The 16427-nt window shown below is 42.5% G+C and overlaps 1 protein-coding gene across 2 annotated transcripts in view; it reads right to left on the minus strand.

Moving 5' to 3' along the window:
* klhl12 (kelch-like family member 12) overlaps positions 1-16427 on the minus strand; it is a 59709-nt gene that overhangs the window by 39215 nt on the left and 4067 nt on the right. The window contains exons 2-6 of one of the 2 annotated variants that reach the window (XM_041196385.1): positions 13872-14044; positions 12083-12317; positions 4333-4486; positions 3383-3600; positions 1735-1884 (exon numbers count right to left, since the gene is read on the minus strand). In XM_041196385.1, the coding sequence (XP_041052319.1) occupies positions 1735-1884; positions 3383-3600; positions 4333-4486; positions 12083-12265 (705 nt within the window). In that variant the 5' untranslated portion in view covers positions 12266-12317; positions 13872-14044. Of the gene's footprint in view, positions 1-1734; positions 1885-3382; positions 3601-4332; positions 4487-12082; positions 12318-13847; positions 14045-16427 lie in introns of both variants that reach the window. The other variant, XM_041196386.1, reaches the window with a different exon arrangement.

The following is a 16427-nucleotide window of genomic DNA, read 5'->3' on the forward strand; positions in this document are numbered from 1 at the left end:
CTTCCTCCTCATTTGCCAAACTGCTCTCTCCCCATCTCCCTTCCTACATTTAGCTGCTTAGTCACCACCAGTGCTGTCCCCACCCCATCCCATTTACCTGCTACTTCAATCCCACCTTCACCCTAAGACACCTTGCCAATCACACTACCTGCTAGAATTTCACCTGCCTCTCATTATGTGCTGACTCCTCCCCATCAGTTAATCATTTGTTTTATTCTTTAAAGCGCTGACTGAGCCCCAAACAGAATATAAAACAATAAACAGTTTACAGAATGCAGCAGCATTACATGGATCAGGACTGTAGCCTGGAAAGGACAAAGATTCAGGTGGTGGGAGAAAGAGATGCAAGCAAGTATGGACAAGGTAAGGGTGGCAGGACAAACTAAGTAGGACCAGGGTGGGGGTGACAGCAAAGGTAAGTAGGCAAAGAGGTTCAAGGAGCTTTGCAGTACGGAGAAGTGGACAGGGAGACTGAAAGGTAAGGACTATGCTTGGAATACACAGCTACTAAAGTTTATAAGTTAGCAGTGAAACTCAAACATCACACTGACTGCTGACGGAAAGCTGCCAGAGAAACGTCAGTAAAGTGCACATCACAGGCAAGACTTTTAAAGTTACTAGTCGATTGCCCATGGTGTCACATGGAGGGAGTCAAGAGCTGCACAGGCTTGAGAAGTTTTATCATGGTGTTCCCAAACACTTAAGAAAACACTCTGAAACAGCAACAGCAAAAGCTTCTTTGGTAACAGGAGATCAAATAATAATGTGAAGAGGACACTCAGGAGAGGGCATACCTCAGCCAAGTTGTGTTAACTTCACATTATTACAATTACACAGCTCTTCCTTGGGGTTTTTCTTTGCTAGGTTGATGCTCTGTAACAACAAAGCTGAAAGTTTTTTTTTATTCAGAGCTTCCATCTCACTGAGAAGGCTTCTATCCACATCCAACATTCTGTTCTGCAAACTTTGCTCAAATTGACAGCTGTGACAAATTCTGCCAGAGAAGCTGAGACAATTCACAACACTCTAAAACAATCAACATTCTAAATAAAACAACCCACAGCATTCTTTAAAAAAAATCAATTCGCCTTTACTCCTAGTGTTAAAATTCCAGGATTTGGATCCGCATCTTCACCAAAATCTAATCAATTCTTCCTTGGGCTATACCCTATATGTGCACCAAGTTTCGGTGAAATCCGTCCATTACTTTTTGTGATATATTGTTTACAGACAAAAAGGCTAACAAACAGGGGCAAAAACATTACCCCTGCCCATCTTTAGTGGCAGGGGTAATAAACTGAAGTTAGATTAGAACAGAATTTTTTGTATACCTTATAATCAAAAGAGGAAAAAAAAATCCACAGAAACCAACACAAGCCATGTGCATCACAGCACAGATAGTACCAATGAGCACTGTAGCACAGCAAAGTAAGTGCTGGTGAATGAATAAATTTATAGAGCATCAGACACCAGCAAATTAATGGAGCAAGTGTCACCAGTGAAATAAACAGAAAAATGGGCAACAGTGAACTAATGAATTCATTGAGAAACAGGCACATCAGCACACCAATAAATTAATGGAATGAGGATTCTGGAACAAAGGAATAAATATGGAACACAGATAGTTTTTAATTACTGGAAATATGTTTTTAACCAAAAGAAAGCATGTAGTTAGTTGCCTCCTAGAACATTTGAGTTACAAGTGGTAGCAATCTATTTGAAAGGAGTACATACTTCAGCATCAATTACATCTGTAATGTATCTTGGAGTGAGCAATGGCATCCGGACATACTGCAGCAGATCTGGTAGAAATTCCTCTCGTTCCTTCTTAGAGTGTTTTACCCAGTTTAATACTGCTTCAAACACTGGTTCCTCTGAATCCACCTAGAACAACAGCAGGTCATCAGAAACCAGACAGCCATCCACTGTACTATAGGGTACTGGTCCTATCATTCCACACATATGAACTCCCAATTCAGATAACAATTAGAACTCCCAAACCAGCTAGGTGACAACAAAGGGGGTTAGGACAGGGTTGCTTAAGCTACTTTCCTCTCAGTGGCCAAGAACACATCACAAAAATATTCAAATGTTCTGATGGCTGCATTACTGCATTCCTTGTGTATTAAATTGAAATGTGTTTTTATCCTTACAGTACCCAATAGTAATTTTGGGCATTCATCAAATTTTACTGGTGCACCTCCTATAGCTTAGCCCACAGAAAGTCGAACAAACTTAATTTCTTTCTGAGCGCATTAGTGATGCTGCAGATGTAGGTGTGGAGACCTGCAGCTTTTGAAGTGGCATCTGGTGGTAGAAGCCTGCAGACGCAGGCATGGTCTAGGGTGATGCATATTTAATATATTATAGATTTGTATTTAGCGCCATGAATCTAGTGAGTGATCAGTGCCCTAACTCATTGCTAAAAGGATTTCAAGATGGCAGCCAGTTACCTGTGGAAAAATATTTGCGTCAAAATTAATGTGTGGTTACAAAACAAATTGGTATCTGTGATGCGTTGCTGCATCTAGATTGCAATAACATCCACAATTAACCAGGAAGGACTATCGTGCTTCAGGCTCAGGTTAACCCATTCACCATCATGGGCAGTTGGAGAAGGGGGAGTATTCCGAAATCCCAGCTACAAGGAATTCTAGTTACCTTTGAACATTTTGTTTCTTACTCGTTTGTATCAATTTTCAAAGAGCTATTTTATAGAGTTATTGAAACAAAACAGGTGAAGCAACCTAGTTTATCTATGTGAGATTTACTCAGTTCCTTCTGGTAGTTGGCTTCACTAAATTCTATTGGCCAAATCCCAAACTCAGAGGAGTTTGTTCCGAGTTCGCCAGTCTCAGGGTGGGGTGGAAGCAGAGGTGATGTAGTTAGATTCAAAGATTCCTAGGAGGGAGAACCAATCACTGGCTAAGTTCTAGGATCATGTTCCAAAGTAGTGCAAGGCTTTTTAAACAAAATTCTACTCATCACATCCCATTCTTATAATCACTCTCATTAAGTCCTAACTTCAAGCCGGGCATCATCTAATAGTTTCAATTAATTCCTCTTCTTTTATCCTCTCCAACCTCATTGACACTGTGCATCATCAGTTACAATCCTTGACCTAGGTCACTCAATGATAAAGAGATGTGCATCCCACGAAGTGCCAAAAGAATGTGATGAATGTTAAGAAATTTTCAACTTCTTGTGCATAATTATTGCATCACATCAATACTCATTATCCTCCAAGCATTTTAGAAGAGACAGAAGCTCCTGAAAACAGGTAATGTCTTCAATTTTAAACTTTATTTGCCCCTCCTTATCATGGGCTGTGTGATGCAACAATCGGCCTTTGTACATTCTCCCCAAGTGGCTGAGACCTCACCTGAATCTCATCACACCGAATGAGTTTTTCCACTTCCCCCTTGTTCAGCAGCATGAATTCCTCATGTTGGACAACTTCTGGAAAATTCTTCTGACTGAAAACTTCTGCTGCCTGCATCAGATCCACACAGCTGTGAGTCTCTGCAAATTCCTGGATTCCCAAACAGTTGGATGGGTCTAACTGGCTCTCCAAGAATTCACAGCAAGCCTGCTTCACACCTAGTGAAAAATATACACAATCTGTACACAGAAATTGTTATTTGTTTAATGCTGCAATTTTACATCACCAGCAGCATCCGCTGGATGAGAAACGAAGACTGAGGTTTTAGCCATGGTTCACTCGCACTCGCCTCAAGAGTCAGAAGGTTGTGGGTACAAACCAGGTACCCGAGCCTTGAGTCCATAATCCAGTGTAGTACTGAGGGAGTGCTACACTGTTGGAGCTGCTGGACATCAAATCAAACATGAAACTGAGGTTCTGTCCATCTTCTCAGGTGAATATACAAGAACCCTAGTCACTCAGAATTCTCATTTTGTCTTGGTCAAAATTTATCCCTCAACCAACATCACTAAAATTGGTAATTGCTTCTTTAGTTCATCACTATTTATAGGACCTTGCTGCAGGCAAACTGGTCACCAGGTTTCCTAATCTTGCAAGAGTAGCTATACTTCAGAAGTATTTTGTTGCTATAAAGTACTTTGGGATATCCTAGGGTATCAAAAGCACCACGTTAACGCAAGTTCTTTCTTACGAAAAAAGTGTTTTTTGTGCTCCACATGCAGTACTGCTAGAGCAGCAATGTAAATGACTGCCATTTGCAGAGCTTCACAGGCCTATGGTGGAATGATTGTTGATCTTGTGTAGCATAGCAATACTGTTCTACAAGGTGTTTTTCACAACACTCAGCGCTGGACTGTTCCAAGAGCAATGAAACTGAGAAAAGAACTCACCTTTTAGCTGGAGCAGACAGGCTGCAGGAAGCAATTCCTGAACATTTTCTACAGTGACATGGACAGTTTCTGTATATACAAAATCCAATAAGATCTCCATGGTGGAAGCAGTCAGACCCTGAATATCAATGTTAGGTTTACCTTTCTCCGAAAGCTGCAAGGAAAGAAACAGTGGCACAATCATTTTCCAGGAACAAATTCAAACATTTTTTACTTCCACTAGAGATATACTTACCTATCAGACATCACAATGTAACCAAATTTCATAACATATATTCGCCAAGCACACCCCACCTTGCAATGATACCCTCGCCCTACCCTGTGTTGACACACTCCCCATCCTGCAGCGACACACATCCCACCCCCTTCCCATCTTGCAGCGACACACTTCCCATCACCTCGCCCCAAACCCTGCAGCAACACATTCCCCATGCGCTCACCCCAACCTGCAGCAACACATACACCCTCTCCCCCACCACCCTGAGGCGACATACTTGACACTCACCCCACTCTGTGTGGTCAGGTCTCTGTCACACTCGCCCGAACCTCATAGGCGATCTGACACACGTACACATAAATGGCCATGTACATCAATGCAGTAAAGCACAAATGTAATGTGACCTAACCTAGTATATTGATACTAAACATTCTCAAAGCTTTATCTCTGGTCACTTAACACTTGCTACAGGCACACTTGCTAAAGGGTTCCCGATCCTCTCCAGGCAAACAGTAATGACTATATGAGGACTATGAGGAAGCAGTAGGAATTCTCAAAACAGGGTGGAGTAGAACTCAGGAAAACAAATTCGAGCCAGCAGCTGAGGAACCCTGACATGTTTTCCTGGAGAAACAAAGAGACTGGACTAGGAGAAGAAAAGCACCTGTTTCTGCGGCTGCCTCATTGCTTTTGGAGACGTATTACAATTGCACAGAGATAGAATCAGTAAGTCAGCAAGGGAGAGGTTAAATACATGTTATTAGCAGTATCTTGTTTTTAAACTAGGTAATAACAGGGCTACTATTAGAAAGAGACGTTTAAGTGCAACCGTTAATCTAGTCATTCTGAGGCACATCCCCATATTTAGAATGTTTTTTTTGAAAGGAATCAAGCATTCTTTCTCAACCAGGAAAAAGAGTTCTCAGTGCAAATGCCTGCAGAGGGCTGATCACCAGTACATTTCACAGTGACAACTGTGATTCTCCATTACATAGGAAGCTGGTTTTGAGCTGAGATTAATTAATCTCTACCTCTCAGCTGAGGAATCAGTACTTCTGGGTGATGAATACCACTTGGAAGAAGCACTGAGGATACCACCACCACCACATGCAAGTTCCTCTCCAAGTCACTCACCATCCTGACTTGGAAATATATTGCCATTCCTTCACTGTCACTGGGTCAAAATCCTGGAACTCCCTCCCTAACAGCACTGTGGATGTACCTACACCAGATGAACAGCAAAATTCAAAAAGGCAGCTCACCACCACCACCTTCTGAAGGAAAATTAGGGACATATTCAGCTTTGCCATGAACATTCCAAGAACGCCTAAAAAATGTCCAGCCCCAGAGTGGCTCAGTAGCACTAGCTGCTGATTAAACTGGCCAAGTTATAAACGACACAGTTGCCAGGCTGGGCCTGCAACAGGTGGTGAGTGAAGCAACTTCTTCCTCACCAATCTTAATTGTGGCAGATGCATCTATCCATGACAGCATTGGTAGGAGTGGCTACCATACAGTTCTTTGAAAACTAAGTCCCATCTTCACACTGAGCATAACTCCCATCATCTTGTGTGACATGATCACCGTGCTAATTGGGATAGGTTCAGAAGAGATCTCGCAGCTCAAAACTGGGCATCCATGAGGTGTGTGGGCCATCAGCAGCAGAATTGCATTCAATCGCAATCTGGAAAGTGGAGCATATCCCTCACTGTATCATTACCATGAAGTTAGGGGATCAGCCTAGGTTCAATGAGGAGTGTAGGAGAGCATGCCAGGAGAAGCTTCAAGCATACCTAAAAACGAGGCCAGACTGGTGAAGCCATAACACAGGACTACATGAATTCTAAATAGCAGAAGCAAAATGCAATAGAGAGAGCACTAAGTGAACCCACAACCAATGGGTCAGATCAAAGTTCTCCAGCCCTGCTACATGCAGTCATGAATTGTGGTGAGCAATTAAACAAAGAACATGAGTAAGAGGCTCTATGGACACCTGGCCAATTCAAATAAAAAGGCAGCATCTAATATTGACATTTTAAAAGTCACAGAGCAGCAATTAGGTGATTGGTTGGTGAGTATTACTGTTGTCTTATATTTCGCTAATTTAGGGCAATGGGCTAAATTAAGCTTTTAAATTTGATAAGTTTTAAACTTGGTAAGTTTTAAGTCGGCTTAAGTCTGAGTGAGTCTTAAATTTTATTCCTGGTGAGCTTAGTTAGTAGCCCAGTAAAAAGAGACATAGCAGGGCACCTCAGTCCTGTTGAATGTACATCCTGTGCCATGTGGGAACTCAGGACATTTCTCGTGTCCTGGACAATCAAAGGTGCAGGAAGTGCCATCAGCTGGAGGAGCTCGAACTCTGGGTTTCAGACTCTCTGGAGGTGATCATCCTTTAGCTTAAGAGTGCAGCAGAGGGGAAATGCATCAGACAGTCAAGGAGATCCAAGCAAGTAGTGCAGCAGTCTCCTGAGTGCATCTCATTCTTTAACCAGTATTCTGTTCTGAACAGCAGTGACGACAATGGTTTCTCTCAGGAATACAGATAGGACCAAGGTGATGGCACTATGCGTAACTCAGCTGGATGGGGAGGAGGGTCAGAAAAGTAACTGTGAGAGGGGATTAAACGGCCAGGAGAACAATCAGGTGTTTCTGCAGTCGCAGAAGTAATTCCAGGAAGGAATGTTGCCTCCATGGTGCCAGGATCAAGGAGTCACGGAGCAGCTGCAGAGCACTTTGAGGGAGTGGGGGGGTGGGGCTGAACAGCCAGAGGTCGTGGTCCATATCAGCACCAATGACATAGGTATAAAGAGGGATGAGATCTTTCCAGCAGATTTCAGGGAGCAAGGAAAGAAATTAAAAAGTAGGACCCCAAAGGTAGTAATCTCCAGATTATTCCCAGTGCCACAGGCGAGTGAATACAGAAATCGGAGGAAAGCTAAATACATGGCTGGGGAGATGGTGCAGGAGGAAGGGCTTTAGATATCTGGGATACTGGGACTGATTTTGGGGAAGGTGGGACCTGTCCAACTAGATGGGTTACACATTAGCAAAATGGGGTCAATATTCTGGCAGAGAGGTTTAAACCAGCTTGGTGAGATGGGTACCTGAGCGTAGATTCAGAAGGGAGCGAAATGAAGTTGGAAATAGTCAGAAAATTAGTAAGCAAGAACGGAAGATCTGAGAAACAAAGGCTAGAAAACAGACGCTGGAATTGTTCAGTGATTAATGGTATATACTTCATGCCAAGAGTGTAGTGAGTAAAGCAGTTGGACTGAATGCAGATAGACACTTGGAGGTATGATATCATAGTCATTACTGAAACATGGCTTGAAGAACGACAGGAATGGCAGCTCAACATTCCTGGTTCAGGGTTTTCAGACATGATAGAGAGGGGGAATAAAAACAGAGGGAGGGGAGAATCATTATATTGGTTAAAGGAACAATTGTGGCTGTGAGGCAGGACGATATGCTAGAACGAACATCAAATGAGGTCCCATGGGTTCAACTGAGGGACAATAAAGGGGTAAACACACTGCTGGGGGTGTATCATATCAAGTCCCCTCAGGATCCTATGTTTCAATATCACCTCTCATTCTTCGAAACTCCAATGGGTATAGCCCAAGCTGTTCAACCTTTCTTGATAAGATGAGCCCTTCAGCCCAGAAATGAGTCAAGTGAACGCAACTGGATAATCACCAGGATCAGATTAAATGTATCCCAGACTGCTGGGAGAAGAAAGGAAAGAAATAATGGACATTCTGACCATCATTTCGCAATCTTCTCTGGATGCAGGCATGGTGCCAGAGGGCTAGATGATTGCTAACATTGTACCATTGTTTGAAAAGGGATAGACCAAATAAATAATTACAGAGCAGTCAACCTAACCTCGGTGGTGGACAAATTATTGGAAAAAATTCTGGGAGAGTCAGCAAGTAAAACACAGATTAATAAAGGGCAGTCAGGAAGGATTTGTAAAAGGTAGGTCATACCGGACAAACTTGAATGAATTTTCTGAGGAAGTAACAAGGAGGGTCAATGAGGGTAGTGTGTTTGATGCCTACATGGATTTTAGTAAAGCTTTTGACAAGGTCCCACATGGCAGGTTAGTCAGAAAATTAAAAACTCATGAGAAAGTAGCATGTTGGATCCAATATTGGTTCAATGCAGGAAGTAAAGTGTAATAGTCAATGGGTATTTTTGTGACTGGAATGCATTTTCTAGTGGGGCTCCACAGTACTCTGCAATGGATCCCATGCGGTTCATGATATTAATGATTTAGACTTAAATGTAGGGGGCATGATTAAGAAGTTTACAGATGGTACAAAAATCAGCCATGCGTTGATAGTGAGCAAGAAAGTCATAGACTGCAGGAAAAAAATCAATAGACGGTCAGGTGGACCGAGAAGTGGCAAATGGAGTTCAATTCAGAAAAGTGTGAGGTAATACATTGGGGAGGTCAACCAGAGAAAGAAAACCTAACTGAATTATGATCACTACCTCTAAAATGCTCTCTCACTGACAGCCCTTTCACCTGCCCAACATTATTTCCTAAAATCAATGGTTGCCTTCTGTGCTCTAATTGTTCTATGGTTTTTTTGTACAACTGACAAAATTGCAGCTCAACCTATGCCAGAAGGATGACAGAAAGGAAGGATATGATCTGATCTGTTTGAACAGTTGTCAATAGCTAAGCACACCATTAACCGTGTAAATGCACTGGTTGAGTTTACACAACTCAGGCTGAGTTTCTCAATGGGCTATCTTGGCTACGTTTACTAGAACTCAATAACGAAGGGACAATACCCAAAACGATGGGTGGAATCCTCCTGGCCCCACAAATATGGGTTTGGAGGCAGGACTGGGAGCAAAATCTGAAGATAGCACATCGGTTCGGCTCCCTGATGTGTTTCCACCTCCAAGCGATCTTGCTCGTAGATGGCTCCCCCAATACGCCTGAAGCTCGGCAGGTAGCTGGAGGCAGCCTCCCAACGGCAGTCCAGGGGGACCATCAATGCCTCCTATAAATCCCTTAATTCCAGAGCCATAGAATCACAAGCAGTCCTGTGCAGGGATGCCCCCTCCACAAATATGGCCTACCAACTCTGGCCATTCTTCATTTTTGTATTTTAATAGGGCTTCAGAGAGCGTATCCGTTTTGAGATGCCCTTGCTTTCCGCTACGTGCTTTAGCAGTGCTCACCTCTGCCAATGGACATGCTGGCTAGCCACGTCTCCTGGCCCTCTGATTGGGACTCCCTCCCCACCCTCACTGCCTGGGAACCCACCTGCCGCCTTTAATTGGACAATGAATGTTGCCTCATAACTGGATATATTGTGACCCACATGGTCAGCTGACATCATCAGGGTTGAAACTTGCTTTTGGTCTCAACAGCAGAAAAAATTCAGAGGTGTTAAGTTTCCATCCAGTAACTGTTTCTTTCTCCATTGCTAGACTTGCTGAGCATTTACAGCTTTTTAGTTCTTACTTCAAATTTCCAGTATCTGTAGTCATTTCCTTTTGTTCTGATCCCTTTACTATGGTTTTTCAATTAAAAATAACTTGCCTTATAAGGGGCAAGCAGTTTGAATTAGAAGATCATGAAAACACAAAACGACATCCACTCTTTACTACATGTCCCACCACTGGAAAATTGAAATTTATTTATTTACATACCCAGGCACCAATAGCGATGAGACCAACCTTATTTCCAATAAAAATCCAATAAAATCAAATAAAGAGTGTGCACAATCTTAGAACTAGGAACATAAGAAGGAGCATAGGAACAGGTGAAGACCATTCAGCCCTTTGAGGCTGTTCCATCCTTAAATTAGATCACTGCTGATCTGCATTCAACTCCATGGTTCTTTAATACCCTTGCCCCTCATCTTTCTGATGAGACATTTAATTGAGATTCTCTCAGATGGACTTCAAAAATTCTTTGAGTTAGTTGATCTTTGACTGGAAATATTAAAGTGTATCAGTCTTTGAATATTGTTAAGGCAGAGGTGGATAGATTCTTGGTAAGCAAGGGGAGTCATGGGTTATCGGGAGTAGGCAAGGTGCAGATTTGCGGTTACTATCAGATCAGCCACAATCTTATTAAATGGTGGAGCAGGCTTGAGGGGCCGAATGGCCTACTCCTGTTCCTTGTTCATACGTTCATAAAGCCTCTGTGGAGGATGTACTAGGAACTCGACTGAGACAACCCAAACACGTTCCTGTAGGACTCTTGAGAGCTTATATAGAAGAAATTTCCTCCCATCTCTGGCTGAACTTAAAATCAGATCTCAAAGCTGAGAGTGCTTCCCCAAAATGTAATATATGACATTATATTTGAAGTCCACTACATGGACTTCATAAACAGGGGCATATAGTAAAAATGCAAGGAAGTTATGTTAAGTCTGTTTCAAACACTGGTTGAGCCTCAAGTGGAGTACTGTGTCCAGTTTTGGGCACCACACAAAAGCTACGACATGAAAGTGTTAGAGAGGATGCAGAAAAGATTCATGAGAATTGAAGACTGGAGAAGTTGAGCTGTTCTTCTTGGAGAAGGGAAGATTAAGAGGAGATTTGATAGAGGTGTTCAAAATCATGAGGTATCTGGACAGAGTGGATAGAGAGAAACTGTTCCTACTGGCAGAAGGATCCAGTGCTGGAGCACATTGAATTATGGTGATTGGCAAAAGAAGCAATGTCAACATGAGGAAAATCTTTTTATGCAGCAAGTGGTTAGGATCTGGAATGCACTGCATGAGTGAGGTGGAGGCACATTCAATCATGGCTTTTGAAAGGGAAGTGAATAATTATTTGAAGAGAAAATATTTGTAGGACAATGGGGAAAAGACAGGTGAGTTGCTCTTGCAGAAGACTAGCACAGATGCAATGGGCCAAATGTCTTCCTTCTGTAACCATTCTATGATTCTAACAGAAATTTTCAGTTGACTTAGTCTCAACAGCTTTTTGGGGGAAGAGAGTTGCAGTTTTCCAATTTAGATGTAGGTTAGCCATTCAAGAATGAAATCAGGAAATATTTTGTTTCAGAGTGTAGTGGGAATCATCAAGGAGACTGAGAAATCCAGAACTGTCATTCAAGAGTTGTTGCAACAAGAAATGTTTTGCTACAGGAAGTAATTGAGACAGAGACCATCATATTAAGGGAAACCTGGAAAAATGTTTGAAGTGGCATAGCAGGACAGTAAAATTAGTTTTGGATTGCTCTAACACAAAATCGATGGGCCAAATGGCCTCCTTCTGAATTCCAATAGTTCCATGCTGTAGGCCAGTCACTAGGAGCATGCAAGTTGACTGTCCATCCAGCCTTTTCTTACTTGGGGAAGTAAAAGTTATGTATAAACCATAGTACACAGCAGTGACTCTTGCTTGGGACTAATTGATAATGCTGATTAAATAGCCCTAATTTAAGGAGCCATAGTCAATAAACTGACAAACATTAGTACTGCTGCGAAGAGGAAGTGAACATGTTTCCTGACTGATCTTTAGAGAAAAAATTACAATGGCAGCTTGCCAGCTTACCTCACTGGTGAACATGGCACAAAAGTAATCACTGCAAGCGGCCAACACAATACGATGAGCAGGAAAATCCTTGCTGTCAACTCGCAATGTGACATCGCACAGGGTGTTACTCTTCCTCAGAGAGTTCATAGTGTTGAGAATTGACTTGGCATGTGAGTTGGTCATTATATCCCGAGGAGCCATGTTGAGCCTTCCTACTTTTAAAGCCAATGAAGAGAAATCTAGTCGCCTACAGCTGGATTAAAATTAGACCAATAATACATTATTGAAAGATTAGGAAAATCTTCTAATATTTAATACCTTCTTTGAAAAACTTGAGGCCATAAGGTTAAATAGATTTTAAAGCATTTTTGAATAAAGACAATATTCGACAAATTTGCATTTGACAATACTACTTGACAGACCATTAACATGTGTCTAGAATGCCCACATTTCTCCTCAGTTCTCTATTGTGATTCAGTCTGTTTGCTACCCTAGTTGGCAATTTCATTCATTGTGTTTTGACCTTGAGGCCTCTTTCCATTCCCTAGATACTGCATCACACCGACTGTTCACGAATCTGCTTATCGGCTATCCCAAGTGGCCCCCTTCACCTGCATTCAATTCCAATTATTGGCCATCCACACTACAGCTAATCCATCGAAGCTATCCTACCCACAGCATCAATCTCCTTTCTTAAAAGCTGCTGCACTGAAAATCAGATGCTCATTTCTCAAGATATCATTTCAATCTTGTGATTAGTGCATTTTGGTACCAAGAGTTAAGATTGTTTTTTGTTGATAAAATCCAATCAACACAAATCTAAACAAGCTGGCAGTTCTGCCTGCTGGCCTCCCTTCTATGATGCAACAAAATCTTCTCTGTATCTTTGTCCATTGTCACCATAACTCTAACCCAACCAACAAGTCATAAGATCACTCAGTCACTCACTACCTCTCAACCCAAGATTCTTACGGTGCCACTCTTGACTCAATGGTAGCATACTCACATCTGAGTCAGCACGGTGTGATTTTAGTTTAGGCTGGTAGTTAGGAACTTCTGCACTACAGGAGGTACCATCTTTCAGATAATTCGTTAAACCAAGGCCCCTCTCAAATAGACTTAAAAGATCCCACCCCATTTGAAAAGGAACCTGATCCCAGTGTTAACCAACTAAGACATTCAGACCCTGTCTGAAGAACATGGATTTAACCCAAAAACAGACACAGTGCATCAATTTTACACCAATGTTTCCTACGTGCAAATTTCCTTCTGCAAAGTAGGAGCTGCCATGTGTGAACTTCTGATTATAGGTAGTTGACACCATCCTGTCTAGATTAAACAGAATGCCTGTCTGTTGCAACCACTTTCCAGTGACAAACATGGTTTAATTGATTCTATTCCACTCAGATTTGTGCAGGAGCGGCAGATTAAACACATTGCTCAAATTCTGAGCATGGATTTAAGGCTTATTCAGTCCCAACTGTTTTATGATGTTTGTACTCTAAATTCAGGATCTCCTCTGATGTCTGAGAAATTGAGATTAGATCAATATTAGTGCATTAAACTGAATGGCATAAACTTAGACTCTGCTGTCTGTGGCGCTGCAGTATTAAACAATGCAGTGGAAGTTTAGACGGAACCTTTGCAATGCTCAACAGAACTAAATCAGTCTGCAGTCTGATCACTGCAACACTGAAAACAATCTAGATTGCAAAAGCAGGCTTGATAATATAGTTTGCAAATGTTATGGAAAATGCTGAAAGGAACTCATATTTGTCCTTACGTCACAGAGAGGATTTATTCTTACATTCGCTTGCTGAACCAGAGTTACCAGTACATTCGACAAGCCATGGGAGAGTTCCAGACTGCCACCACCATATAATTACTCCCAAGCCTTTCCGTTCTCCCAGAACTGAGCAAAGCTAACTCCACAGGACTTCTCTCATTTCAATCGTTTTCAACCATATCCAGTCATATCACCTGGAATATTAATAAAAGGATCAGTACTGTAAATTGATAAATTTATCAACAACTGCATTTTCGCTACTTCTGCACATCCCAAATCTCACAAAATATAATTTACTGTTTCAGTATTTGTTACAGGCCTAGTAAACCAAGACAAAGTGACAAGCCTGCTATTGGCTTCCACTCCATTTGGGAGGAGACATATCTCTACATGCTGGTGGCACCGACCAGGAGCCTGTACCAGTAATTCAGCCATGCACTGTGTAATCATTCGATTTAAATAGGACATGGGAAAACAGTTGCACATTATTCTTGTCTAGGCTTCAGTCACTGGGTCAAAATCCTGGAACTCCCTCCATAACAGTACTGTGGGTTCAAGAAGGCAGCTCACCACCACCTTCTCAAAGGCAATTAGGGATGAGCAATAAATGCTAGCCTAGCCAGTGATGACCACACCCCATGAATGAATTTAAAAAACTGCAATGGGGTGGCCAATGAGCTGAGTTTTTCTTTTAACTGTTTCTACCTCTCTAGAGTACTTTCACATTGAAGGATGTATGTGCTGATTTGTTCAGCTCTGTCTGGCATGTTAACAAACCCTGTGCTGCCCTAGCATCAATGTTTGTGCAACAAGACCAGCATTTTATCATTTGGTGGCACATAGTGTGCCAAGAGTCTGTAATCATATGAAACAGTCTGCAAGCTTAATTCACTCATTGCCTACGGGTAACCAAGTTTGAAGGTCTCCCTCCAGATGCTTGTCTTAAACTGCCCCTGCAACCTTCTCTAACCCTCTGTTCCAACTCCCTCCCTCAACCCACCAGCACTGTCAGAGCCTTCAACAAGATCAGGCCCAGCCTTTGAACTCTGTCTCTAAACCCATCCATCTTGCTCCCGCTGACTCTTTCAAATCTTCATCAGGACATGTTGACATTCTGTTCTGCCATATACACCTGCCCAGCATCTATTTCCCTTCCGTGAATCACCTGTTTCCTCCACAAAAGGCACCATAGAAAATGTGAACAGCAGCAGCTGTGTTGCATGACTCTGGCCTTTTATGCAACAGCCAACCAAGCACCAATAGCAGACACTTGCTTGAACCCACTCTCTGGAAATCTTTCCCCAAGCCAAACATTTCCACTTTAACCTCGCTCATGCTTCCCCCATCTAACTCTTTCTCCATCTGCTGTCTGCTTCTCCCCTTTATTTGCTTTACAATGCTGTCCCTCTATTTATTAACTCTTGCTGTTATCATTCTCTCCCTTTATGTGCCAATCTTCTCTCTTGCTGATGTAACAAACTTCCTAAACAATAACAGAAAATGCTGGAAAAACTTGGCAGGTCTAACAGCACCTGTGCAGAAAAAAAAACATAGTTAACGCTTCGAGTCTGTATGACTCGTCTTCAGAGCGAAAGAGAAATAAAATGTGATGAAATTTATGCTGTTTAAGGGGGGTGGGGCAGGCAAAGCTGGATAGAAGGCCAGTGCTAGGCGGAGGCAAAGGAGAGATTGCAGAGACGTCATGGACAAAAGGGCAAAGGAGTGTTAATGATAGTGGCATTTGCTAAATGAGGTGCTTATGGTGGCATTAAGGTCAGAAAGCAGAATGTGATAATAGCAGGACAAGGGTAAGCACTCTGGAAAGAATAACATGAACAAGTGACAGATGGCTTTTGTGGGGGCGGGGTTGGGGGGAGAGTACAGTGGTGAGAAAAAAGATCGAAAATAGGATAAAAGGTGGGGATAAAACAATGAATAAAAATGAAAATAAATAAAAATAAAACGATAAAAAGAATGAAAATGAATATTGAAAAAAGGGGATAAAAGAGGGGGTGTGAGGATGGAGGAGAGAGTTCATGGTCTGAAGTTATTGAACTCAATGTTACGTCCAGAAGGCTGTAAAGTGCCTAAACGGAAGATGAGGTGCTGTTCCTCCAGTTTGCGTTGGGCTTCACTGGAACATTGCAGCAGGCCAAGGACAGACATGTGGGCATGAGAGCAGGAATGAGTGTTGAAATGGCAAGCGACAGGGAGGTCTGGGTCATGCTTGCGGACAGACCAATGGTGTTCCGCAAAGCGGTAACCTAGTCTGCGTTTGGTCTCTCCAATGTAGAGGAGACCACATTGGGAGCAGTGAATGCAGTACCAAATTGAAGGAGGTGCAAGTGAAGCGCTGCTTCACCTGAAAGGAATGTTTGGGCCCTTGGATGGTGAGGGGGGAGGAGGTAAAGGGGCAGGTGTTGCATTTTCTGCGATTGCATGGGAAAGTGCCGTGGGAGGGGGATGAGGTGTTGGGGGTGATGGAGGAGTGGACCAGGGTGTCCCAAAGGGAATGGTCCCTATGGAATGCTGACGGGGAGGGGGGGGTGGGGGATGGTTAAGGGAAGATGTGTTTGG

Source organism: Carcharodon carcharias, chromosome 9, assembly GCF_017639515.1.
Source record: "Carcharodon carcharias isolate sCarCar2 chromosome 9, sCarCar2.pri, whole genome shotgun sequence".
Taxonomy (NCBI): domain Eukaryota; kingdom Metazoa; phylum Chordata; class Chondrichthyes; order Lamniformes; family Lamnidae; genus Carcharodon; species Carcharodon carcharias.